The 26,978-nt window shown below is 43.4% G+C and overlaps 1 protein-coding gene and 1 long non-coding RNA gene across 2 annotated transcripts in view; both read right to left on the bottom strand.

The window, feature by feature from the left end:
• LOC130102952 (uncharacterized) overlaps nucleotides 1-22,600 on the bottom strand; it is a 38,696-nt gene extending 16,096 nt beyond the window's left edge. The window contains exons 1-2 of the long non-coding RNA XR_008809303.1: nucleotides 22,332-22,600; nucleotides 20,193-20,302 (exon numbers count right to left, since the gene is read on the bottom strand). This is a non-coding gene — a long non-coding RNA (uncharacterized LOC130102952). The remainder of the gene's footprint in view (nucleotides 1-20,192; nucleotides 20,303-22,331) is intronic.
• Nucleotides 1-26,978, bottom strand: part of LOC130103056 (fibrillin-1-like) — a 190,998-nt gene that overhangs the window by 140,844 nt on the left and 23,176 nt on the right. Inside the window, exons 10-14 of the mRNA XM_056269241.1 lie at nucleotides 26,749-26,895; nucleotides 26,153-26,299; nucleotides 24,012-24,158; nucleotides 23,623-23,769; nucleotides 23,308-23,454 (exon numbers count right to left, since the gene is read on the bottom strand). Coding sequence (XP_056125216.1) covers nucleotides 23,308-23,454; nucleotides 23,623-23,769; nucleotides 24,012-24,158; nucleotides 26,153-26,299; nucleotides 26,749-26,895 — 735 coding nt within the window. The remainder of the gene's footprint in view (nucleotides 1-23,307; nucleotides 23,455-23,622; nucleotides 23,770-24,011; nucleotides 24,159-26,152; nucleotides 26,300-26,748; nucleotides 26,896-26,978) is intronic.

Raw genomic sequence — 26,978 nt, 5'->3', positions numbered from 1 at the left:
TAGAAGACGTACAACTGTCAGTCAGGTTGCTCACGTCACAGCTACGTCTTCAAGCTCAGTTTGAGCATGCGCAGTGCGCTTGGCAATCAGGAAGTGAGTGCTTCTATTTGACTTCACTTTTCTCCGTTGAAGTCTATGGGGTCGCTGTGTCCATTTCTTTTACTGTCTATGATAATGAACAGGCTGCGATGTCAAGATTGCAATGCTGAAATATGTTGGTGTGTGTGTGTGTGAACCAGCACTGAAGTGGGGAGAGAGAGCTCTCACGCATTCAGCGTCACGCCACACCCGCGATTTCTCACGCTGAAGTGTCAACCCGGTCGATCAAATGCCTGAAAGATAAGTTTATCTATAGATCTACCAGTTGAGCCATTCGTGATCGACTAGTTTTACCGCAAATTAGTTAAAATATCCTGTAATCTAGAGCAAGCGTGCATGCGAGACAGATGTGTTGAGCTCCTAACGGGGCGGTCCTAACTGCGCACGCGGACGACGGCAGAGAGAGAGAGAGAGAGACGCGGGCGCGATCATAGACAGTAAAAGAAATGGACACAGCGACCCCGTTGATTTCAACTGAGAGAGTTGAAGCCCAACATGGGCACTCACTTCCTGATAGCCAAGCGTTCTGCGCTGGCTCAAACTGAGCTTGACGACGTAGTTGTCACGTGAGCAACCGTTCTGACCTTCTAGTAGCTGTGCCGGGACAAATCTGAATTGAAATCTGAAACAAATCTGTTGTTGAAATATTTTGTCCCGTTGCTTTTATGAACTCTCTATCTATGGGCTTCTCCCTTGACTTTACGGTAATTTCTCTACTGTGCGACAGAGCATCCCGTGGTTATGACGCAATCGTTAGCCTATTTTTACAAGAATGGCTCCTACGGGGCCATAACGTAAGATACAAAGTAATGGAGCCTTTTATCCATTGTCCCGTTTCTTGAGAAATAAATAATGGACAAATGGAGTCTTTGGACGCCTCAGATGTAAAGTTATTCGCTGTCAAAGTGACGCCAAAATGAATGGGAGTCAATGGGATGCTAACAGCAGGTGATAGCCAGCTACAATGGCGGCCCCCGGAGGCAGCTTCAACTTCCGGCTGATGGATTACCCCCTTGGGCGCGATCAAACAGTGGAAACATAAAAACTGGAAGAAATGTGCGCTGCAAATGACCGAAGCCTTGGATACCGAAGCAAGCAGCACTGAAGTCAGCGCGTTTGGTCCGAACAAAGTTGACCCAGGCACGGAACACAGACCTGCTTTTTGGGAAAAAGTGGACTCTGACTGGTTTTTAACGGTGTTTTTGCACCCAGCACAAACGCAGTAATTCACCATCGTGAAAATACGCCTGCGTATACCTAACTAACTACCTAACTTAAAGCTGCAGTAGGGAGTTTTGAGAAAACGTTGACTTAGCCTGAAAATTTGAACAAGCACAGGTCCAACCCCCTTGCTCTCTGCTGCGCTACAGCCCTCCCTCCACAGCCAGTGTTGCCAACTATTTTCAAAGGAAAGTAGCTAAGGCCTTCCCTAAAAGTCGCTAAATGTCGCTAGATGACGTCATACGTCAATTAGCATATTAATGACGTCATCGCGTCTTGCGTTCTGTCAGCCTAGTGCGTTTTCTCTCTAAATTAATGCTCTATTCTATATAAGAGGTGTGCCCAACCCTGCTCCTGCCGATCGACTGTCCTGCACAGTTCATCTCCAACCCTAATCAAACACACCTGAAGCAACCAATTAAGGTCTTCAGGATCTGAAGCAACCAATTAAGGTCTTCAGGCTCACTTGAAAATTTAAAGCAGGTGTGTTTAATTAGGGTTGGAGATAAACTGTGCAGGACAGTCGATCGGCAGGAGCAGGGTTGGGCACCCCTGCTATATAATATAGCCGAATGTCAAATAAAGCTGTTCTCATTTCCTATTTTTTTGTTGTCAGACAATTGAACGAGTAGCTATAATATAGTGAATGATTACATTTTTTACAGGCCTATGTGGAACATTATCTGAATTGAGAGAGTTATGGAACCGGATGAACTAAGCTGTGATAGTGTTACAAGTAATAAGCACAAGAAAATAAATAAAATTAAAATGGTCAAACTAAATTCTTTAAATATAAAACAAAACAAAAGCAGATAAGTGATAAGTCCATGGAAAAACACTGCTCATTCGCGTCTGTCAGCGGCCGTGCGCTCCTCTCAGCCATTCACTGAACAGGGGGAGACGCAGCTAGAGAGAGTGACGACAGGGAGAAAGCAAGACCTCGCGCTCGCAGGACAGTACTGGCAACATTTGGAGGTTACTGAGGTTTGTCCAAAAAGTCGCTAAAATTGTCGCTAGTCGCTTTTTTGAAAAAATGTCGCTAAAGGGGTCTGACAAAGGCACTAAGTTGGCAACACTGTCCACAGCTCGTCCTCCACAGCGGAGCCTGTCGTGGACGCGCAGGCTAGTAAACAGGGCCACCGATGACAGCGGATAAAAAGTTATATGGCACATTCACTAATAGGGACTAAACATCAACAATATGCTTTACATTGACTATGGCCTACCCATACTTTGACTATAAACTTGGCCCTCAAATCATTTTGTATTTTGCAATACATGTAACTTTATAACGTTGCACTCTTTCTATAAGTTATAAATAGCTAAAAAGATAACGTTAATATAAGTAAGGGATAATCCACGGCTAGCCATGCATTAAAGGATTTTAATGCACGACGTAGAGGCGAAGAACCACCCGACGTGAAGCGGAGGTATAAATAACCGCTTATACCTCGGTTATTTGCCAAGTTAAAAAGAAGTTAAAGCAGTAACTGATGTTTACAATGTAATTTTTTTAACAGACGTGTAAAAATGACGGTTATTTTCTTAAGTTACGGCTCGTTAGTTCTAGCACTCCGTCCGCTTTAAATAAAGTAGAGCCATCGGATTGCTTTTATTTGAATGAATTATCACATTTATTTAAATTCTTTATTAAAAGAGAGAGACAGAGAACTGAAAGAGAAGAAAGAGAAGGAAGAGAGAGAGAGAGAGAGAGAGAGAGAGAGAGAGAGAGAGAGAGAGAGAGAGAGAGAGAGAGAGAGAGAGAGAGAGAGAGAGAGAGAGAGAGAGAGAGAGAGAGAGAGAGAGAGAGATGCGTGCGCGAGTTACCTGTGCGCGTCTCTTCTTTAAAGTCTACAGTCCCCTCGTTGCTTAAGCATAGCTAACTTAATGATTCATGGTTTAATTAAAATTATTTATGAATGACAGGCAACACTGACAGTGACAAGGCAATCTTTATTTGAACTAATCATGTCATTTATTTAAATTAATTAGCTGTATCTGTATGTCAAACCAAACTTTTACACGGATGATGAACGCTGGTGTCTTTTACATTTTTCCTGTAGCGCTTTAAAACTGATTTAAAGACGGCATTGCTTGACTTGAAGTCTTGAAGCCCATATGATGTTGTATTTTGTAATGTTACGGTTTATACCTGCTCTGAGACACATCAAACTTGCAACACTGTATTCGCGTCCAGCGGTAGACTGAACAGAGGCATAAAACTCCTGCAATGTCTCATTTAAAAGAGACGCAGAGTAGGTCTCGAAATCACAATTATTCTGTCTTTGACGCAAAAAGTCACTGAAAGTGTTAACTGCCCATTTAGTTGTCTTTTTCGTATTGACCTCATCTTTGTCGTCTTCGATCTTATCTAGCTCTGTCTTTTCCCTAAAAAAAGCCTAAAACTTAAGTAGCCTAATATACAGTATTTCGTTGTCACCCTGCCTCTCCAAATGCAAAACTGACATTAACAAACTGCAATAATGCAGTAACAGCTAAAAAAGTACTTGGGTGTGTGTTTTATTTTATATTTACCGGTCAATAATGCAATCGCTGCTGTCTGTCCCATAGAAGAACAATGACAGCCAGGGTATGTTTTGGAACTATTGGGGCTTACATGAACCACGTGACAGCCGTCGCGGCGGCATCAAAGAGCGTCGTAACTCTTTCTCTCTATGGCTCTGAGCCTACCTAAATAAACGTTTTCATATGTGTCTCTCTCTCACTCTTTTGCAAGTGTAACTCTGTTACTATGGTTACCAATGTTTATAGTAGCGGATTAATTTCGAACTGTAATCAAACTGACTGGAACTACCTGTGCATTAAACGGTTTTACTGCACACCTTCCAGCCAATCAGAATCGAGTATTTAAACAGCCCGTGGTATAACGATATATAATGCTAGATAAGGTGTGCTAGTACATTATTTCAGCAACATGACAAGCCAGTGAATTAGCAGGTTTCAATTGTTGCTTAGCAGAGTGCGTGACATTTTATCTACATGTTATGCAGCTAGAGTTTTGACACCGAATCAATGGGCTCTGTCTAATTCTTTCTTTTTCGCTTGTTTATCGTCATCGGTCTTTTTCCCTTTACCTCTTTGTTTTATGAGCAGGTGTCACTCGAGAATTGGCAGTTTAGGTTGTTTCTCCGTCATAAGCACAGCTGCAGCTCGCCGGCAATCTTGAGTTTGAATGACGGTACGCGCTTCGGCGCTCGCGCTGTGCAAGAGAGGTGTGTGATCAGCGCGTACACGTGCGTGATTGACACAGCTAAGACATTCCTCCTGGCTCTGATTGGTTGTTTCTGACCGGGAGCGTGTATTTCTGCAAATGGCAATAGGACCACTGGGAGGAGCCAGAGGAGCTTGATTTTTTCACAGATTTTCTGTCACATATTCTACTGTCAGGACATAATGACAGTTTTAACAAATATGTAAAAAATATTTTTTACAAAAGCTACCTACAGCAGCTTTAAATAGCTAACTAAATAAATAAATGTCCTAATCACTAATTCTCTCGCTCTATCACTTGTACTATTATCAATTCAAATTAGCTTTATTGGCATGAATGTGTAAAATAGCACAATATTGCCAAAGCAAAAGACATATACAAACATATAGATAAATAAAAGTGAACAATAAAAAATAAAATAAAACAATTACTAAAATATCAAACAATCAAAATAATAATTATTTGAAAATTTGTACAATTATTTATCCATCTGAGGTTCCACTGGTTGTCCTCATTTCATCAACACAGCTCACAAACTCACTTTCTCAGTGACCTGGGGAGACGTCTCCCTATGACGTCAAGCGATCCGTTTGGGGGGAGGAGCAATTTTAAGTGAGTCCTGAAAATAACGAACTTTTTCATCTTATATTCTGCCTTTAGGTATCGAAAACCATACAAAACAATACAACAACTTGTCAAACGTGTATTTCCCCTAACTATTTTGTGTTAATCATAATTACAAATTTAACCTGACATACGCACTTTAAATTTCAAAAAGTCAAATTCAAGTACTTCAAGCACCTTGTACGAACCCTGACACTCATAATAAAAACAAAATGTTGTGTTTTTTTGTAAAATAAAGAAAATAAACATGATGCTCGTTCTCCCGTCTCTCTCAATGTGAAGTTCATTCTAAAACGCGACAGAAAATGACCTATAACTCAGAAAATGCTTGTCACTGTGACATGAAACATGTCTTTACGAAGCTTGACGTCTCCATTTTTAAATGATGTAAATCATATCAAAAACAAATATTCTCTGTTTAAGTAATTCGTATGAAAGCAACGACATGTACAATTTCTTCAGCCCGAGCTCATTAACTCTAATATAATGACCACGCCCACTCGCGCGCGAGCAGTTCAAATTCAAATGATCCATGCGGAGGAACGCAGAGCTGATACCGCCCTCGATCATCACCTCTAAACAAAGAATCAGCAACTTCAGTACTGCTCTGCTTTTCGTTGAGTTTGGAAGTGTTTGGTCTGTGCACCTTGGATTTACCTCAGAAGAATTAGAAGAACACGATTTGATTGTGAGAACGATTTTTAAGGTAAGACACATAACGAATGGAAACGTTTGAGGTAACATGATAATCCATATATTTTTGTCTAGTGTAGTGTTACTGAAGTGTTCCTTTTTAACGATGTATAGGCTGCCTGCTATCTGTTATTATTTTATGCAGTCCTCGGGGCTTAAAGTATTCCGGCACCGTGCCGGATCTCCGGCGTGCGGCCGTGAGGAAAAAAAAATTTTGGGAACTTGCATGCGGTTTAATATTTTCGAGTCAATTGATTTCACCTACCAGCTCGCAGCTCTAACTAACGTTACAAGCCTATCAGAAGCAGAGCAGGGCGGGTCCTGGCAACACAGTGTGGTTGAGATCCATACGTCACATTAGTGTCGTCGGTGAAAGCATGGAGCGCAAGTTCATAAAGCCCGGGGATGATGTCTTACCCATGGGTGTAATTTCCCATTGCGGACAGGGGGGACATGTCCCCCCCACTTTCAAATTAGTTTGTTATGATTTTTAACCGCACGCCGTCATTGCCACGGAGGAGCAGGACCGAGCCTGTGTAAAATAGCTCACTGAAAGTTCTAATGCGCAGGTATAGCGGTTGCAACCATAGACTATAAAAAAAAAAATTGCGACACAGTCAGTGATGAAATGCCAGAAAGAACAACAAGTGACTAATGTCATCATGGATGAAAAGAATAATGGGTAACTTCAGACTGTTAGCTAAATATTAAATGTTGAACATTCTGTGTAGCTTACTAAAAAAACAAAAAAACATTCTGTGTAGGCCTAACTTACCATGAAAACGAGTCCACATCAATACCGCAGTATTTTCTGTCAGCAATGTATGACAAGTGCTGTCAACATCAATGCATGCGATTCATTTTTGTCCAGCTTTAACGTTTTAAAATATTTAACGCAATTAATGCAGCATCCATCTGTTCTTTCTGTCATCCTTTAGCTAGGGTTATGATCACGCTCTTATTCACGCAAATGCTTTAAACCATTCCTGCGCAACAAGACAAAAAGAGAACGCGCTTTCAGTGAATGTCCTCCTGACACGCGCGCACTCACACACACACGATGCACAGAAAGACGCGCGCCAGTATCGAGTTCTCTTAGGCGTTTGAACAAACAGTCAATAACACACACATTTATGCCATAATGTCCGTTTTGTCGAGTATCCTCACAAGAACAGTCTTAAATGAGTTAAATAAAATCTTAAATTAAAAAAATCTTAATCTATATTTAATTTATAATTTATGCAGTGCGGACTGTTTTATAACCTTATTCAATTTCTGTATGGTACAGGTAAATATTACATTTATTATGGGTTTAAGTGAGGATTGTTTTAAGTTCACTTAAATTAAATGTTTTTAAGCCTAACGTTTAAAATTTAGGGGGGAAATTATTTTCATCGAGACATCTGTACTATAATATTAGTGATACTGGCTTTCATTCATAAAAAGATGCCATTAAGATACAGCTGTAATACTTGAAAATAAATGGTGCCATTGAAGATAAGTCCGCCTGCCCCCTTATTCTGATCTAACTGCGTATATTCACAATTGTTGTCGCTAAGGCCACTGACGCTTTGTTAATGTATTCTGATATGTGATTATGATATGCAATTCCGGTGTACTTGAGCTGAGCTGTCTATCAGCTGTGAGCACTCCCAGAGGAGCAATGCTATTGGCTGTTGTTCTACAAAAGAGCGTCAGTATCCTCGTGGCGCCGAACTGGCCGAATCAGGCCTGGTTCGCGGACCTCAGAGAGTTAATGGAGGCTCCCCCATGGAAAATCCACCTCAGGAAGGACCATGCTGTCTCAGGCGGATGGCACAATATGGCACCCCAGCCCCGAACAGTGGATGTGTGGCCGCTGCGGGGACCTTGAACATTAACATTTATTCATTTAGCTGACCCTTTTATCCAAAGCGACTTACAATTGCTATATATGTCAGAGGTCGCACGCCTCTGGAGCAACTAGGGGTTAAGTGTCTTGCTCAGGGACACATTGGTGTCTCGCAGTGGATTCGAACCCGGGTCTCTCACACCAAAGGCATGTGTCTTATCCACTGCGCCATCACCACCCCCCACCTTGAATGAGCGGGACACTTTGCATTCACGAGTGCTGAGCATAGTCGACGAGGGGTGCGTGCCTTCTACCTGATCGCCTCTGCGCTCTGAGATGGGGAGTTTTTCTGCCAGGACATCGATTTGACCCGGGGATCATTCCGTGTCTGAAGTTTTGTGCTTTCTACAGCTCGGAATGGAGAGCGGGACTTTGCCATCCACGCTAGGGTGTAGGTGGCCGCTATTGCTGCTGTTCGTTCCCCGGTTGACGGGCAATCGATCAGTAAGCACGCTCTGGTGATCAGATTTCTCAGGGGAGCGAGGAGATTGTGTTCTTCACTGCCGCCCTCCGTGCTGCCGTGAGATCTAGCTCTGTTTTTGAGAGCTCTATCTCTACCACCGTTCGAGCCCCTAGCTTCGATTGCGGTTGAGGAGCTTTCCCTGATGACTGCCTTACTTGCTCTCGCCTCAGCGAATCGCATTGGAGACTTACACGCGTCCTCGGTGAACGACGATTGCATTTGTTTCGGACCTGACGACTGCAGCGTCACTCTCCGGCCGAGACCAGGCTACGTTCCGAAGTCACTCAACACCGTTTAGAGCACAGACTTCCCGCCTTTTCTGCTGAGCCGTCAGCCTCGCGTGACGCCGACGCTCAGAGCACTGTTTGCCAGGTCAGGGCTTTGCGTACATACGTGGATAGCTCGGCCGCCTTTTGTCAGTTGGACCAGCTGTTCGTGTGCTTTGGTGGATGTAATAAGGTACGTGCCGTTTCAAAAATAGAGACTCACTAGATTGCGGATGCTATTGCATTGACTTACGAATGCCAGGGGAAAGATTGTCCCCTTAACATCAGAGCTCATTCTACTAGGGCGATTGCTTCCACATGGGCCTGGGCTAGAGGTATGTCTATCCAGGATTTATGTAACTGGCTGGTTTTCTCAGAACACAGTGCTTATTGTGTTGTGTCTGCCCTATTCAGTGCAGTCTTCAGTTCCATTGCTTTGAGATATGCAGATTTTGATAAGGTCGGAGCAGGCGGAGCTCTTTGGTCTAGTTCCTCCTACCAGATGAGAGCGCTCTTAGCGACGCGGCTATTGGCTAGAACTGTCTTGCTTACGTTGGGTGTGGTTTGACCCCGTTCAGGGCTTATCTTCACTGCTCTCACGGCGGGATTTAATACAGTTCCCATATACGCCACGCTGACGTAATGTTGAAGTTACCGCCTCGAAAGGGAACGTCTCCGGTTACTATCGTAACCTCCGTTCCCTGAGAACATTACATGAATATTACATAGTAATATTAGCTATGTTAGCTACGTTAAGTTGACATTGATGTAAAACCGCCTACACAAGATCCGCGGTAAAACCCGCCCTGAGTCTAAAGAGTTGACTTTTAGACCACTGATCTTTATAAAGTTGTTTTGGGATTCAGTAGGCCTACGTGTATTTCAGCTGTCTTGTCTGGTGAAGCAAGGTGAGAGCTTGTTTGTTTTTGAAGGCAAATTATATGGGAAACAACAAATGAGCCAAGCTAACGTCAACAATAGAACTAGTGCAGATTTAGCTGCTAGCTGAAACTTTCACCGGGACATTCTAAACTTAACGTGAAAAAGCTTAACGTGGCTTAAGGTCGGAAAACAACGATCAATGACCACCAAATTTCTCATGGCCATATCTTGTCATAAACACTTAAGCCTGTCAAAAAAAAAACTAAACTAAACCGAAATCCAACGAAGTTATCTTACATTAACGTTTTCTTCTTCATTGGCGCCTATGGTGAGGAAAAGGCTTAAGGGAGTCGCATACTGGACGAGAAGCGCAGCGCCACATCTTTAAAATTCGAACACATTATTCTCTACGAGTGTACACACACCGGCGGCACCATTCGGCGTCTGTCCGCAACGCCCAGCTATGGCTCAGGACGCTGTTCAAAATCCTGCCGTGCCAAAGAGCGCCATTTACATAGTTTTATATTCAATTTACATTTATTTGTCTCAAATCGTCATTAAAGTCCCTGTAAAGGCAATTCTAAAAAAAATTCTAAACCCATTATAAATGTTAGAAATGTATTGCTAAAACATATTACAAAGACTGTGAACTGTGAATTACTGAATTGTGGAGTTAGACCGTTAAAGAGTTTTTCACCATTGCTATTTTCCGGATTTTTTGGGCGGGGCTAAAACAGGGCTCGATGACGCACTGGAGCCCCTGACCTCGTGGACACACCCCTACTTGATGACGCACTGAGGCCACTGAGGCTGGCCGCTCCCCTAACAATAGAGCACATTCGCTTCAGTTTGGCGCTCAATCGCGAGTTACTGTACTATTAGTTACTACAGCCTACAGTTTGCTAGCTAGCTATGCCTTTGACACGGAAATGCGTAGGCTACTACCTGGATGCGATCATGTACAAAACAGATCGGTGTCTTTATTTAAATTTCCTAAAAAACGATCACATCAAGAAGAGGTGGATTAATTTTGTGAAGAGCCAACCTTGATGGAGAGCTGAGGATCACAGCCAACACCCGCCTCTGTAGTGATAATTTTACACGGATAGTTTTATAAACTTTCGTCGGAGACAACTGGGATTCACTGATAATCCGCTGTTACTGGTGAATGGGGCCGAACCGACTATCTCCCGCCTCGGCCTTCATCTCCCCGTCCCGAAAGCAGTATCACCTAATATCAGCGTCGGCAGCTTTCCCGCGAGTGGGCGTGGTTTCAGCGCAGCCAGCGGACACGCCCCCAGCGTTTGAGAGCAGAGAATACTGCTCATTTTTTCAAGATTTTGATAGCTTATTTTATGTACTTGCCGGCTTTTTTTATCATTCAAATTTGGCTGGGTGGCTAATAACAATTTTTTCTTTGGTGTGACAAACTCAGAACACATACTTAATTTTGACTTTACAGGGACTTTAATGTATACTGACTTCACCCCGTGCTGCAATTTAGTTTTACATTCATTTACAGAAATCAGCTGCTTGAATGAAAATCACTAATGTTATCTCAATTCATTCAGTTAACGGACGCTCTGAGGTAAAGTGTGTTCAGACTGCAGACTTAGCAACGATTGTATTAAACTGTTCAGTATAATAATCAACATAGCACAGACATTATCTTAATTAATTCCATAATGTCCTTAAACGTAACAATATTGCTGGCCATAACCCCCTTTAACGTGGTTTAATTGACCTAAACAATGATCAATGATTACCAAATTTCTCTCTCATATTGCTCCTCATAACCACTGAAAACTGTCATAAAATCGAACCCAAAGTCCAATTATTATGGGCGTTATCTGACTTTAAGCGTTTCTGCTTCATTAGAGCTCATTGTAAATTGCTTAACGTGGTTTAATGTACCTAAACAACGATCAGTGATCACCAAATTTCAACGATCAGTGATCACCAAATTTCTCTCTCATATTGCTCCTGGGAGAGAAATTTGGTGATCGTTGTTTAGGTACATTAAACCACGTTAAGTTTTTTGATGTTAAGCATTAAGCATTTTAGAATGTCCCACTTTCTGCCTAGCACTCATTCAATCAGCCAGAACCAAAAAGCCAACTTAGCTAATTAAAGGATTGGTTCACCTCAAAATTAAAATTTCCTAATAATTTAACGTAGACTCACTGTATTCCTAACATCACGTTATTCCGGACACTTGACCTTTTCTCGCAAATTCTATAAATAAACACTTTCAGGTCACGGCATCCGTGTCATCTTTGCCTCCTCCTCTTTCGATTCCGACCAACCCTATGTTTCCAGAGCCAGTCGTTTCAAAGAAATCAACGTGAGTTTCTAACGTACACCAATGACTGTTCAGAAAATGGCTGTTCAGAAAATGGCGGGGGGAAGGTTTTCCGGCAGGACAAAAGGAAGAGGGGAGAATACCTCCGTAGAAAACGGCTCTTAAAACATGATCACCCACCAGAAAATGACAAAAAAAAAAAACATTCTTATGGTCCTATAAAATAATTATGAGTTACAATTTGCAAATATTTGTACATTTTAAGGGATTTAAAAAAAATGTAATCTTTAAAATTCTTAAATATAACGTTAACGTTACAATATAATGCTCATATGAGCAATTGAGTGTATAGACGCTTATACAACAAAGTTATAAAGATTAATATGATTATTTCCCTTTCGAGGGAACTCGCGATGCGTCATCGACGCTTTGGGAACGCCCCCAGCGTGAATGTGTCTGAGCATCAATGTCAACTAGTCCAATGGAAAGAATGAGCGTCACGGGCGGGTGACGTCATGACCAGGAAGGGATAAGAGCACATCCGGTGAAACGCGGCATTAGCTTCTGTGTCTCAGCAAGCGATCTGTGTTACTCTGTCTCTGTCTATTTATTGTTGTCTGTTCGATATTATTGGGAAGAGTTATGGCGAAACAACTTTACAAACTCTGTGATTCTCCCTGCCCGCGTTATTTAACGGGTGGGGACACACACGAGCTTTGTGTAGTTTGTTTGGGAGTGGAGCATGCGGTATCAGCCTCCGAGGGGGCTGATTGCAACATTGTGAGAAGCTTTCGCTTCGCATGCTCCACTCCCGCCTGTCACTTTTCGAGGAAAGTGGCCGGGTTCGCGATTCTCAGGGTGACAGGACCCGCGTATGCCGAGGCAGCGCGGAGAATGCATTCCTGTGGATCGCGAATAGGATCTCTTTACGGGGTTGGAGACGGGTCCGCGGATCTTATCTCCTCCCTTTCCACGAGGGATCCAGTGCTCTCTCTCCAGTCTCGGAAGCCCGCGCTGCGGTCTCTTCCGCCCGGGGAGAGAAATCAATGCTTCAGTGCTCTACCTCCGAGGAGGTAGATGTGCTGGGCATTGAAAATGTACACAATCATGGGGGAGGTGGATTTGCCATCTCTTTCCCCAGCGTATGAGAAATATATAAGCCTATATATATATATATGATAGTTTATATATTATATATAAAAAAATATATATATAAAAATAGGGTGGAGGTGTTTAGTAAGGCTGTAGATAATTAAATATTTAATGGCCTGCAGAAATAAGGGGGCACTCGTTCTAAAAAATAAAACGAGTTTCCTTCCCTCTATTTGTTCACCTCCATCACGGGGCCTTCCATTTTTCCCGATCTGCACAGCGAGCTGTCTAGATCATGAAAAAAGCCTTACTCTTCTTGTTTTTTAGCCCCCTCATTCATGTATATTCAGATATTAGGGGGTTAAGAGAGTATGGCTATGGGGCAATACCCTGGTTAGAACAGACGCTTGCGAGCTATCTATCTCCCGGTTCAGTATCGACCCTGAAGGCGTCGGCTTCTCTCACTAAACCATTAAAGAAAACTATTTTTAATCTAGTGGGAAAAGCATTTACGGCAGTGGGTCTAGCAGGAGCCTGCTTGCACACTATAGCAGTGCTACAAGCATATCAGGCTGACCTGCTGTGGTATTTGGACAGAAGTGAGGGAGTTTGGCCCGATGGGGTTTGAGAACTTCGTCGGGCCACAGATTTATCTCTCAGGGATGGCAGCCCTTGTGGTCACTGAGAGACACCTCTGGCTCAATTTGATGGGAATCATGGAGAAAGATACAATATAATCTCTCCCTCGCTATGTCCAACCCCCTGGGGCTGCTGGGCGTGAGCAGCTCCAGCCGTCTAGTTTCTCATACACAACACAGCAGCCAAAGCCTTCAAAGCAGAAGCCGGATCCGAGGACCGTTCTTCATGCTGAGAAAGCTTCGGCTCGAAGGAAAAGGTCTGGCGCCACCGGCGTCAGACCGGTGAGGGCAGCCCCAATCGGGGTGTAATGGTGTACACCTCATTATACGGTGCCCTTTCCATCTCGGTGCCCTCTGAGGGGGGTTCGAAAACAGTCAGTTCGGGTGGTTCCTGCCAGTTTGCTTCAGGTCCCCGAGCTGGCTGTCTTTATTACACCAGAGGCCAGCCTCGAGGGGCTGGTTCCCTTGGTAGATTTTCTGGCAGCGCATTAGCTACTGCCAAATATATATCTATGGGTCCTGCAGTTAGTAGTAAGAGGCAGATTTGGTTCTCGTCCTCCAGGCTACAACGGGGTGTTGCTCACGTTAGTGCATTCCGAGCAGGCTCTGGTAATGGAGCAAGAGGTAAAGGCCCTGTTAGCAAAAAAAGCTATAGAGCAGGTGTACTCACCCGACATTGCGTCGGGTCTTTACAGTCGTTATCTCATTTCTCCAAAAAAGGATGGAGAGCTGTGTCACTTACTAGATCTTCGTCTGTTGGAGTGTTTGGTGCTGGAACTCAATTCCAAGATGCTGACACTCAAACAGATCGTGACTCAAATCAGATCCGAGGACTGGTTTGTCACGATAGATCTAAAAGACACATACTTCCATATCTCCATCCTCCCTCAGCAAAGGAGGTTCCTGAGGCTTTCTTTGGGGCAAAGAACACCATTATCAGGCACTTCCTTTTGGTCTAGCTCTATCACCCCGCACATTCACAAAGCGCGTAGATGCAGCTCTGGCCCCGCCAGGCTGCAGTGCATACGCATTCTGAATTGCATAGATGACTGGCTGATTCTGCGGAATCAGAGCAGTTGGCGGTTCGGCACGAGGTGTCGTTCTCGCTTATATGCAGATGTTGGGATTGAGGCTCAATGCCAAGAAGAGTGTGCTTTCTCCAGTACAGAGAACCACTTTCCTTGGTGTGGTATGGGATTCAGTGACGATGCGGGCCACTCTGTCGCCCGTTCGTGTAGCTGCTATCCTGACAGCCACAAAAGAGCTGAGGCTAGGCCAGTCACGCACTGTAAAACAGTTCGAGAGACTGTTGGGTCTTTTGGCAGCGGCGTCCAACGGGATTCCTTTTGGCCTGCTGTACATGAGACCTTTGCAGTGGTGGCTCAGGACCAGAGGTTTCTCCCCGAGGGGAAACCCACTTCGTATAATCAAGATCACGCGGCGGTGTCTCCGCGCCTTGGTTATATGGAGGAAACACTGGTTCTTAACCCAGGGTCCGGTGTTGGGAGCTCTTTGCCATCGAGTTGCTATCTCGACAGATTCTTCCCTCACCGGCTGGGGAGCGGTAATGGAAGGCCGCTCGGTTCAGGGTCTGTGGAGGAGTCATCATCTCTCTTGGCACGTGAATTGCCTAGAGATGGTGGTCGTCTTCAATGCGTTGAGACATCTCCTCCCAGACCTGAGAGGCCATCATGTGTTGCTCTGGTACAGTGGTGGCTCAGGACCAGAGGGTTCTCCCTGAGGGGAAACCCACTCCGTACAATCAAGATCACGCGGCAGTATCCCCGCGCCTTGGTTATATGGAGGAAAATCTGGTTCTTGTCCCACAGACAACACGTTGGTGGCTTCTTATTTTGGTCTCTCAGGAAATTACATTGTCTGAGGGCAGTGTATATTCCAGGGGGCCAGAATATTGGAGCAGACACCCTGTCGAGGCAGGGGCTGAGGCCAGGGGGCTCCACCCCGAGGCGGTGGAGCAAATATGGGAGTTTTACGGCCAGCCAAAGTGGATCTATTCTCGTCTCAGCATACGACGCACTGTCCACTCTGGTTATCCCTCACTCAACCAGCCCCCTCGGGGCTGGATGCTATGGTGCAGATGTATCCGAGGCTACGTCTGTACGCATTTCCCCTGTTGCTCTACTCCCAGGAGTTCTGGAGTGAATCCGCCAGGATGGAATAAGCCTATTGCTAGTAGCACCACCCTGGCCGAGCCGATTTTGGTTTGCGGACCTAATTCTTCTCCTCGACGGCCCTCCCTTGGCGGTCCCGATCAGGAGAGACCTTCTGTCTCAGGCCGGGGGCACAATATTTCACCCCCGACCAGAGATTTGGAACCTGTGGGTTTGGCCTCTGAGGGGGCCCAACTCATAGAGAGTGGTCTCTCAACTGAGGTTGTTGAGACCATTCTAAGCTCCAGAGCTCCAGCTACTAGGAAACTATATGCGCTGAAATGGAAAGTTTTTTCTGTATGGTGTCACCGACATCAGTGGGATCCGGTTAACTGTTCTGTGAACACAGTACTCGAGTTCTTGCAGGAGCGCTTTACGTCAGGTCTATGTCCTTCCACGCTTAAGGTCTACGTGGCTGCCATTGCGGCTTTCCACGCCCTGGTGAGGGGTACATCGTTGGGTCAAGACCCCCTGATTACACGTTTCCTTCGTGGCACATTGAGGCTGAGGCCTGCAACTCGCACTACGGTGCCAGCTTGGGATTTGGCAATAGTACTAGAAGGCCTGTCTAGGGCTCCATTCGAGCCCTTAGATTCGGTTTCAGAGAAATTTCTTACCCTTAAGACTATCTTTCTGCTAGCTATTTCATCCCTTAAGAGTGTTGGAGTCCTTCAGGCCCTTTCGGTTTCCCCCACTTGCTTTGAGTTTGCACCGGGGATGGTCAAGGCATTCTTATATCCGAAAAAGGGATACGTCCCTAAGGTGCCGACCTTGATTCCGAGGCCTATTGTGCTGCAGGCTTTCTGTCCTCCTCCTTTTACATCTGCGGACCAGGAAAGGCTGAACCTCTTGTGTCCAGTGCGAGCACTGGATACTTATGTTCATCGGACATCTTCAATGAGGAAATCCGACCAGTTATTTATTTGCTTTGGATCACCTAAGAAGGGTCTTCCTGCTTCTAAACAGACGGTTAGTAAGTGGATAGTTGAGGCTATTTCACTTGCATACGAGTACTCTGACCAGCCGTGTCCTTTGGCGGTCAGAGCTCACTCAACGAGGGGTATGGCGGCCTCTAAAGCCTTACTATTTGGAGTTTCTCTTCAAGACGTTTGTGATGCGGCAGGCTGGTCCTCACCGCTCACATTCGTTAGGTTTTACAGCTTAGACCTGGATGATGTCCCAGGTTCTCAGGTGCTTAGTGCTTAGTTTCAACAGACTGACACTCAGGTACTTGGAATTCTGGCGTTTTGGGTATTCTCGTTCCTAAAGCGTCGATGAAGCATCACGAGTTTCCCTGAAAGGGAACGTCTCAGGTTACGACTGTAACCATAGTTCCCTGAGATAGGGAACGAGACGATGCGTCACCCTGCCATACTTCCTGCATCCCTGTAATCGGCTTGCTTCGACTTTTTGAAGTTAATGCCGCGTTTCACCGGATGTGCTCTTATCCCTTCCTGGTCATGACGTCACCCGCCCGTGACGCTCATTCTTTCCACTGGACTAGTTGACATTGATGCTCAGACGCATTCACGCTGGGGGCGTTCCCAAAGCGTCGATGACGCATCGTCTCGTTCCCTATCTCAGGGAACTATGGTTACAGTCGTAACCTGAGACGTTTACCAACTTATAGTTGTTAAAATGTATGTGTTTTATATTAGAAATGACTCCTCCTTAACTGTCCGAAACACAGTGAGTAGAAATTGTCAGCCGTCCGGAACATATATAAAAACATATGGGAAAAAAGAACTAGGAACTAGTTCATTTTTGGAACTGTGAACTTAGTTAAAAATTTTGAAGTATGAACTGTGAACTGAACTAGCTCATTTTAAAATTTGTGAACTGAACTTTGAAGTAGTTCATGTAGAAAGTGAACTTTCCCAACACTAACTACACAGAACGAGATTATGCCATATTTTCCCTTGCCAAAATGTTGGATAGATTGCTATTACACTCGTGATCTATCTATTCAGTTCCCTTTCGATAACGGTCACTTCGTATTGCGTAGCTATACGCAGTGGGGAAACTCCTTTCCTCAGATTTATTGAAGCTTATATGTAAAACGCATTGCAACTGCGGCTGATACCCACCGCCACTAGTGGCCAGCTAAGCACTACCCACTGCCTCGGCGCCAGGGCACCCGACCCAGCATTGCGTTGGACCCTAGGCCTCCGAAGAACTCCTAGCAACAGGAGTGAAAAGAGAGGGCTCGTGTCTCGCGCTAGCCGGACCACCCTCGAAGAAACCCGCAAATCTCACAGCTCCCTGTTCAGCTCATTTTATATTGTAGCAAATGGGCCGTCTGCGCTGTGTGCAGCCCTACACACGAACACTGTTTTCACAGCGACCCCAATAAAGCACATAAAGAGCATGTTTCAAGCACACTCCCGGCTAGGTGGCCCCCTACCAGTTGTACCGGGGTACCAGTCAGAGATACCGGGGAGTGCGCGTGCTGAATTATCTCGATGAGTGGCTGGTTCTGGCGCAGTCGCGAGCCGAACTATTGATGCACAGATAATTGATCCTCGGCCATTTGGAATGCCTGGGGCTCAAAATCAATTTATCCAAGAGCAAACTAACCCCCAGCCAGAATGTGATCTTTCTGGGCACAGTTATCGACTTTACAACTATGAGAGCGCGGCTCACACCAGAGCACGCGCTCTCCATTCAACAGCTGACAGCCTCCTTCAAAGCTGGCGCGCACACAACCCTCAGAGAGTTTCAGAAACTTCTCAGTCTCATGGCAGCCGCATTGCCAGTACTCAGTATGGAATTACTGCATATGCGCCCGCTTCAGCACTGGCTCAAACGCAGAGTGCCAGCCCGTGCATGGCGGTCTGGGAGCATTCGCATTACAGTGAATCCCGGTTGTTTACAGACCCTGATTCCCTGGCGGGCTCAGGACTGGTACCACAAGGGAAAGTGGTTTTCACAGACGCTTCCAACCTAGGTTGGGGAGCGCTGCACGAGGGCAAGCCTGTCTCCGGCCTCTGGTCGAGCACGGAGCAGAGCTTACATATCAACTGTTTGGAAATGAAAGCAGTTTGCTTGGCCCTGAAAGCATTTCTGTCGAACCTGAAAGGACACCACGTCTTAGTCCGCATGGACAACATGTCGGTGGTGGCATATATCAATCGCCAAGGCGGTCTCAGGTCGGGCTACCTGTACTCCATGGCGAGTGACCTCCTTCTTTGGGCGCAAGCCAACTTGAGCTCTCTGAGAGCAGCGCATATCCCGGGCATTCAGAATCTGGGTGCGGATATGCTTTCTCGAGACAACACTCCCCTAGGCGAGTGGTCTCTAAACCCTCAGATGGTTCGTCTGATATGGAGTGTTTCCGGAGAGGCAGAGGTCGACCCGTCTGAGGGTTTAGAGACCACTCCCCTAGGCGAGTGGTCTCTAAACCCTCAGACGGTTCGTCTGATATGGATTGTTTCCGGAGAGGCCGAGGTCAACCTTTTTGCCTTGAGAGACAACACTCACTGTGCAGTGTTCTTTTAGAAGAACAGGGACGCGCTGGCTCATTCCTGGCCCAGTCGTCCCTTGTATGCGTTTCCCACCGTTTCCATGCCCAGTCCTCCTAGTGGCCCCCCTCTGGAAGTCCAGACTGTGGTTTCCAGAGCTGGTTGAGATGGTAGACAAAGTCCCATGGCCTGTCCCATTGAGGAGAAATCTTCTCACACAAGCGAAGGGGATGATCTGGCACCCTCGTCCCGACTTATGGGCCCTTCATGTGTGGCCCCTCAACGGGTACCCAGGGACCTCCCTGTGAAGGTCATGAACACAATTACTGAGGCTAGAGCCCCTTCTACCAGGAGTCTCTATGCCATGAAATGGTCAAGTGTTCTCCGGCTGGTGCTCGTTTAGACACTTTGAACCTCATGTGAGGTATCAGTGATTCTCTCCTTCCTAAAAGAGTTGTTAGATGCGGGTCGTTCCCCGTCCACGCTCAAAGTATATGTGGCAGCCATAGCAGCTTATCGGTGCCTGGCCAATCACTAGGAAGAAATGACTTAGTCGTACGGTTCCTTAAGGGGGCCAGGAGGATGAACCCTTCCAGGCCTCCTTCTGTACCGTCTTGGGACTTCTCCACGGTCCTTGGGGCCCTGAAGGGTCTTCCATTTGAGCCGCTTCAGTCGTTTGATCTTAAACCACTTTCGCTAAAGATTACTCTCCTGCTGGCACTGGCGTCTATCAAGCGAGTGGGAGATCTCCAGGCACTCTCTCTGAGCCCCTCATGTTTAGAGTTTGGAATAGGTGACTCCAAAGTTACTCTCAAACCCAGACATGGCTATGTCCCTAAGGTGCTCTCAAAACCGTGTAGAGCACAGGTTATTACACTATTAGCTCTTCCCCCTTCCGACGAGAATGGGGAGGCTAATCTACTTCACCCCGTTAGAGCTTTGAAGGTCTATTTGGAGCAGCCCGAGGTAATACTATTTTAGTGAGCCGTACCGAGCAGTACCATGCAGTTGAAAAGCGCCAAAAAGTGAGCTGTACCGAGCCGTACCATGCAGTGGAAAAGTGCCATATATTACTCCATAAAACCTTGCATTGATCATTTGATTTAATTAAGCATAAACAATCAACATTTTTATTACACAAGATATGAAAAACTTACCGCTTCCTTTATTTGACCAGCATATCGTTTGTACTTCTCATCATTGGGGTCGTTGAGACTGGTATCAAAATCTTCATTTATTCTCAATGACATTTTAACTCTAAACAATTCTAAACAAGACAAAAAAAGTGCATTAATTCATCCGCTTCAGTCACTTTTTCCATTCACCCGCAATATTTATGACCATTAGCAGGACAAGTAATGGTGGTGGATTAAAAAACACATGAGCAGAGAAGAACCAAGAATCTCTGTATACCTGTTTACTGGTATGGAATAAATCTAATTATTCTCAACATCTCCGTTCATGTGTTTTTGTATTCACTGCCAATATTTTGCCCTGTTGATATTCATAAATATGGCGAATGAACAGAAAAATATGAATACACGTGTTGTATCAATAGCTTCATGGAACAATTAATAAAAAATAGAGTGGTAATAAAAATAATACAATATAAAAAAAAATCTGGCAGTCGCATTTAGCTACCTGCTGGTCTGCATTGACATAAAAAAATATAACAGTGTGTTCATAAAGTAGAGTGAGAAACATACACAAGTTTACTTAGCTATCTAAATGGGGACATTCCATAGATGTAATGGTTTTTATACAGTACAAACTGTATATTCTGTATATTTCTTACACTATCCCTAAACCTACCCATCACACAAAACTTTCTGCATTTTTACATTTTGGGATTTTACATTAACAAGTGTTGTTGAAATAGGTGTTATTAGTATCTAAAATTAAATATTAAATTAAAATTTAAATACATGAAATACAAAATTTAAATTAAAATTCTAAAAAAACAGGAAATACATCTAATATCTCTTAACTATATTTTACATCTACAAGGAACAAGCAGAAAAGACGGCATAATAAATAAATAATAATAATAATAATTTGGTTTTCCTAAACATGATAAATCCATTTCAGAAATGTTTGCAATTGTCATTTATTGAAGTGCATGAAGTTAACTATTAAACGTATGTTAAAAAAACATTGTTTTATACTAACATGCACCAATGCTATATTTTCTAAATGTCATAATCATTTGTCAACAAACAAGTATTCGTTACTTCAATGAGCTCATTATATCTGCATTAAATTATTACATTATTTAATTTTTTTTTAGCTATCTATGACTTTGTATATTTACATTTCTGAAATACTTAACTTAGACAGTTACCTCTGATAACAGAACACTCTAAATTGTAATATGCACTTTCTGTAAAGCTGCTTTGAAATGAAATGATGTGTATTGTGAAAAACGCTATACAATTAAACGTGAATTGAATTGAACTACTAAATAAAATAGGCACTTCACCTCATTAGAGATGGGACTGATATCAAAATGTGAAGCTACCATTAATAACTTTTAACTTTAAAAAGGTTAAAAAAATATTTCAATGGAGATAAAGTTAGTAATTATACACTTTTGTTTGGCAGGTACATTTTATCTTTTTAAACAAACGAACAAACAAAAAAATTAAAGCCTCTACGATGCCCCTACTAGCTCTAGAGCAACCTTAGTGTTTATGTAATATGGTGTGCAGCAAACATTAATAATGCATTCATCATTCCTCTGACTGACATATGTGATTTAAAAATCTTGCACAGCTCCTCTGGATGTTATGCAAAAATAATTCAACTGCATTCTAATAACTGTAAAAAGGTTATATTACTGTATAATGTGTTTTCATCAACAACATTTTGTGGTATATCAGTTTTCTTTCTACCCCAGAAAGCAATTTTGTGTTTAAAAGACGTCTAATAGCCGTCCAAACACAGCCCAGACGTCTAGGCTAAAACAAGGCTGAATTTGGGCTGTCAGTGAAAATGTAATAGACGTCTTAAACCATAGCTCAAGAATAGACAAGTCATCAATTAGATAACAAGAAATGAAATGAGTGAAGAAATGAAACCAAACACCTTGTAATCACTGTTAACTTTGCATACATGATGGAATAGCATACATCTTGCAAGTTATTTAGGAAAAAACGACATGTAACCAAATTCAAGGTTATTTTGGCTAGAGGTGTGTTACTTATAGAGGTGTGTTACTCCTAGATGGTGAAATGACGTCTATTGCTTGCTGGGACAGTGCATACCTGGTGTTGTTGCTGTTTTTACTGAAAACATACCTGGTGTTGTTGCTGTTGTTACTGAAAAAAAAAATGCAGAAAAAAACTAAACAAAATAGAAAAGACATAATTCTACCATGTAATTTATTTCTTGAAAAGATGACACTAATAAACAAATGTTAAACATTATAGAGCTAAAGGTGTAACAGTTTCATTGTGCTTGGACTTTGTGTTGTCTTTGTTCACAGTCTCCCTGCCTGAGTTTGTCAATTTGTCACCATGGTTACTGATTTGATTAGTCATTGTTTTCAGCTAATCAGTTCTTTGGTTTCTCCCAGTATATATCTACCTGTGTTTCAGTTTTTTGTTGTCGGTTCGCGTTAATGCCTATGTTGAGTTTGGTGAAATATTTCCTCTGTTACAGTAATAAAGTTAGTTTATTTTAATCTTCTTCCTCGTGCTATTTAACACACCAAGCTTAGCTGAAGCGTGACAAAAGGAGGACTAAGGATTTAAATGTCTATTTTTGGCTGCCAAGATTTTGTCTTCCTAAACAACAAATACAGAATGAAAGCATTAGCCTCTATACTGCACCTACTAGCTCTGGAGCAGTCTTAGTGTTTATGTTTATGTAATATGGTAATTTGGCAGGGTTATTAACCTGATTAGAGTGCAAGACCATGGCATTATTATTTTAAATTAAATTTATAACATTTATGGTTATCTTACATTTTTTTGCTTTTAAATGTTAAATCATTGAGCTTTTATTTTGGTGGAAAACTACAAGGAGACCTTAACCTTCTGTTAGTTGACAACAGTTTTAAAAAAGATTCTTGTCACGAATTTGGGAATTATGTTGCGTTCCCAAATGCAAATTATAAGCGAGTCAAACCCACAGCACTTTCAGAGTAGCATTCACTGTTAATCAAAACGGAAAATGTATAAGGTTACACTAAACACAAATCTAAACTGTAAGGTTACTGTTAACAGAAGATTAGGGCAGTTCAAACAGTAATGCATCAACTTTCAATCATACCTTTGCATGGGTTATTGCTGTTTATAGGGAGGTTTGGGTCTGTTACATTATATCCACTCTTGCACAAGCAATTGTGACTCCCAACAGTGTTCGTGCAGATTGAGTTTGGACCGCAGACCTCTGATCTCTCAACACATTCATCCACATCTTTAGTTAAAGGAAGTTATAGGGAAAAGAGATGTTTGGGTCAGATTAATCCCATTCCTTATCATCTTTACAATACAATGCTTCATTTAATAAAATCAATGTAAATGTTGTATGGATAAATTCTAGATAATTATGTAAGGTTAGACTAAACACAAATCTAAACTGTACCTCTACATGGGTTATTGATGCTGATGTTGAGATTTGAGTTTGTTACAGTGAATCCATCCAGACATGAGCAATTGTAACTTCCTATTTCATTTGTGCAGTTGGAATCTGGACCACATACAGATGGACTGACCAGACATTCATCTATATCTGGGACACACACGCACACACACACACACACACACACACACACACACACACACACACACACACACACACACACACACACACACACACACACACAATATTATTAAAACAAGCAATTATTTAAAACAATTTTTTTCATGCAATTAAAACTACAACAGTACGAGATTTGCCAAAAAACTGTTGGCGAGTCAAAACATTAATATTGAATATCTGACATAAAATAATTGATCAGCTGTCAATCATACCTCTACATGGGTTACTGCTATATATAGGGAGGTTTGGGAATATCACATTATATCCACTCTTGCACGAGCAATTGTAACTCCCAACAGTGTTGTTGCAGATTGAGTTTGGACCGCAGACCTCTGATCTCTCAACACATTCATCCACATCTTTAATAAAAGGAAGTTACAGAGAAAAGAAATGTTTGGGTCAGATTAATCCCATTCCTTGTCATCTTTACAATACAATGCTTCATTTAATAAAATCAATGTAAATGTTATATGGATAAATTCTAGATAATTAAGTAAGGTTAGACTAAACACAAATCTAAACTGTACCTCTACATGGGTTATTGATGCTGATGTTGAGATTTGAGTTTGTTACAGTGAATCCATCCAAACATGAGCAATTGTAACTTCCTATTTCATTTGTGCAGTTGGAATCTGGACCACACACAGATGGACTGACTAAAACAGTTATCCAGCCCTTGTTTGTCAGCTGATGTAAGCGATGGTTACAAAGTCTCTGACGAACCTCCTGTAATAGGAGGCCAGGCCCAGGAAGCTCCGCAGCTCAGTGATGTTGGTTGGTGGGGGCCAATCCCTCACCACAGCCACCTTTCTTGGGTCGGTAGCCACTCCGGTCTCACTGACCACGTGCCCCAGGAACTGCGTCTGGCGGGTGAGCATGTTGCACTTGGCCGGGTTCAACCTGGCGCTACAGATGGCTGTCAGGACCTCCCGTAAGTTGTGGACAGCCTGGTCAAAGTCTCTGGCATGGACCAACAGATCGTCCAAGTAAACCACCCAGCGGGTGCGGGGAATGCCTTTAAGGACCCGCTCCATCAGCCTCTTTAAGGTGGCTGGGGCATTACACAGTCCAAAGGGCACCACTTTAAACTGTCACAGTCCTTGCCCTATGGTAAACGCAGTTTTGGGCCCGGCCTCTGTCGCCAGCTCCACTTGCCAAAAACCGCTGTGAAAAGTCCAATGAGCTGAACCAACAGGATCCAGCTACATAATCCAATGCAGCGTGCAGTAGTGGTGGCTGAGATGCACTGGTCTGGGCTGCAATACTCCCCCGGGGCTCCCCCTCAGTCTCTGCAGCTCTCGTATGGCGGTTGGGCGCCGGAGCCGGCGAGCGCTGATGTCTGGGCGGCGGCGGCGGCGGCTTCTCCATAATGGCTCCAGCCCAATCGAAGCGGCACAGTCCCGTTACCTAGGCATAGGGCGGCCCCTGACACATCGACACGTGCTCCCCAGAGAGCCATCAAGTCCAAGCCAGCAATGCACTCATCGCTGATATCGGCAAGCCAGAACTCGTGGCTCATCTGGCTCATCCCCACCACCACAGAAAACAGCTTCTTCCCAGGCATTACTGTCCTTTCACCCGTGACAGTGAGCAGTTTGGTATTGGTAGGGGTCCAGTCCTCCGGAAGAGGACCGGCCATTCCTGACAACAGTCCTTTTCGTAGCAAGCAAAATGGTGGACCCTGTATCCACCAGGGTGCTGCATGGCTGCCTGTCAACAACACAGTCCAGGTACAGTCCTCTGGCAAACCCACAGTGCCCCACAGTAGGGAGTGGAGCATCGGTAAAGCATGCCAGCAGGAGGCAGTACCGTCTTCTTTCTCCTTTTTATTCCGAACACAGGTAAGACCCCATGAAAAAAGTCACTCCCTTACGCATCTCTCTCCATGACGGTGAGAGACACATTTTTACATAACAAGGCAATAAATGAACCAAGCACACCCAAAATAACTTAAACATAAACATACGTAACTTTGCTAACACAAAAACCCAACCATCTTGCTTAACGCATAAATCAACTCCAAATTAACAATTACCCATAATGCACCCGATTGCCGGGTCATTACAATATCAACATTTTTAAACACATACGACCTCATTATTTTGAAAAGCAGCATGTGCAACAGAAACAAACCAACACACATTAATTATACACCTCAAAAAACTCCCAACACATTCATCCACGTGTTTATTAAAAGGAAGTTATGGGAAAAAGAACAGTTTGGGTCAGTTTAATCTCATTTCTTGTCATCTTTACAATACAATACTTCATTTACAAAATTCAATGTAAATATGATATGGATAAATTCTAGATAATTATGTACGGTTAGACTAAACACAAATCTAAACTGTACCTCTACATGTGTTATTGATGCTGATGGTGAGATCTGAGTTTGTTACAGTGAATCCATCCAAACATGAGCAATTGTAACTTCCAATTTCATTTGTGCAGTTGGAATCTGGACCACATACAGATGGACTGAACAGACATTCATCTATATCTAGAGTGGAAAAAAACAAAAAACAAATGTAATGTATAACATGCAGATATAAATACCTAAAACATGAAAGACATCTGTATCTATATAAGGTTAACAAGAACTGAGAACAAATTTTTAAAGAATTCTGGCTTATGTATGTCCAAAACACTTGCATAACTCCTGCGTGATGAAAACAATAACATTAAATGTCTGAGATGAAAATAATTATTAGGGAAATGTGGGGAGTTTTTTGTGAATCTTCACACAACAGACCTCCACAATAAAACATTTCCAGTTTTAAGCAACATCTCAGATTTAATTTTAGAATACATAGACATGGGCAATTTTACTGTTAACACTTCATTTGTAAAAGAAATAAATAAAAATAATAATAATAATAAAAATAAATTCATTTTCATTTTCTTTGTCATGAATTTATTGGCACTAAGTGCTTCATCTGTTAATCATACCTCTACATGTGTTATTGCTGTTTATAGGGAGGTTTGGGACTGTTACATTATATCCACTCATGCACGAGCAATTGTAACTCCCAACAGTGTTGTTGCAGATTGAGTTTGGACCACAGACCTCTGATCTCTCGACACATTCATCCACATCTTTATTAAAAGGAAGTTATGGGAAAAAGAACTGTTTAGGTCAGTTTAATCTCATTCCTTGTCATCTTTACAATACAATGCTT

This window comes from Rhinichthys klamathensis, unplaced genomic scaffold, assembly GCF_029890125.1.
Source record: "Rhinichthys klamathensis goyatoka isolate OS25496 unplaced genomic scaffold, OSU_Roscu_1.1 h1tg000281l_1, whole genome shotgun sequence".
Classification (NCBI taxonomy): domain Eukaryota; kingdom Metazoa; phylum Chordata; class Actinopteri; order Cypriniformes; family Leuciscidae; genus Rhinichthys; species Rhinichthys klamathensis.
Note: the sequence above shows the minus strand (reverse complement) of the source record. Positions and strands in the feature narration are given on the sequence as shown.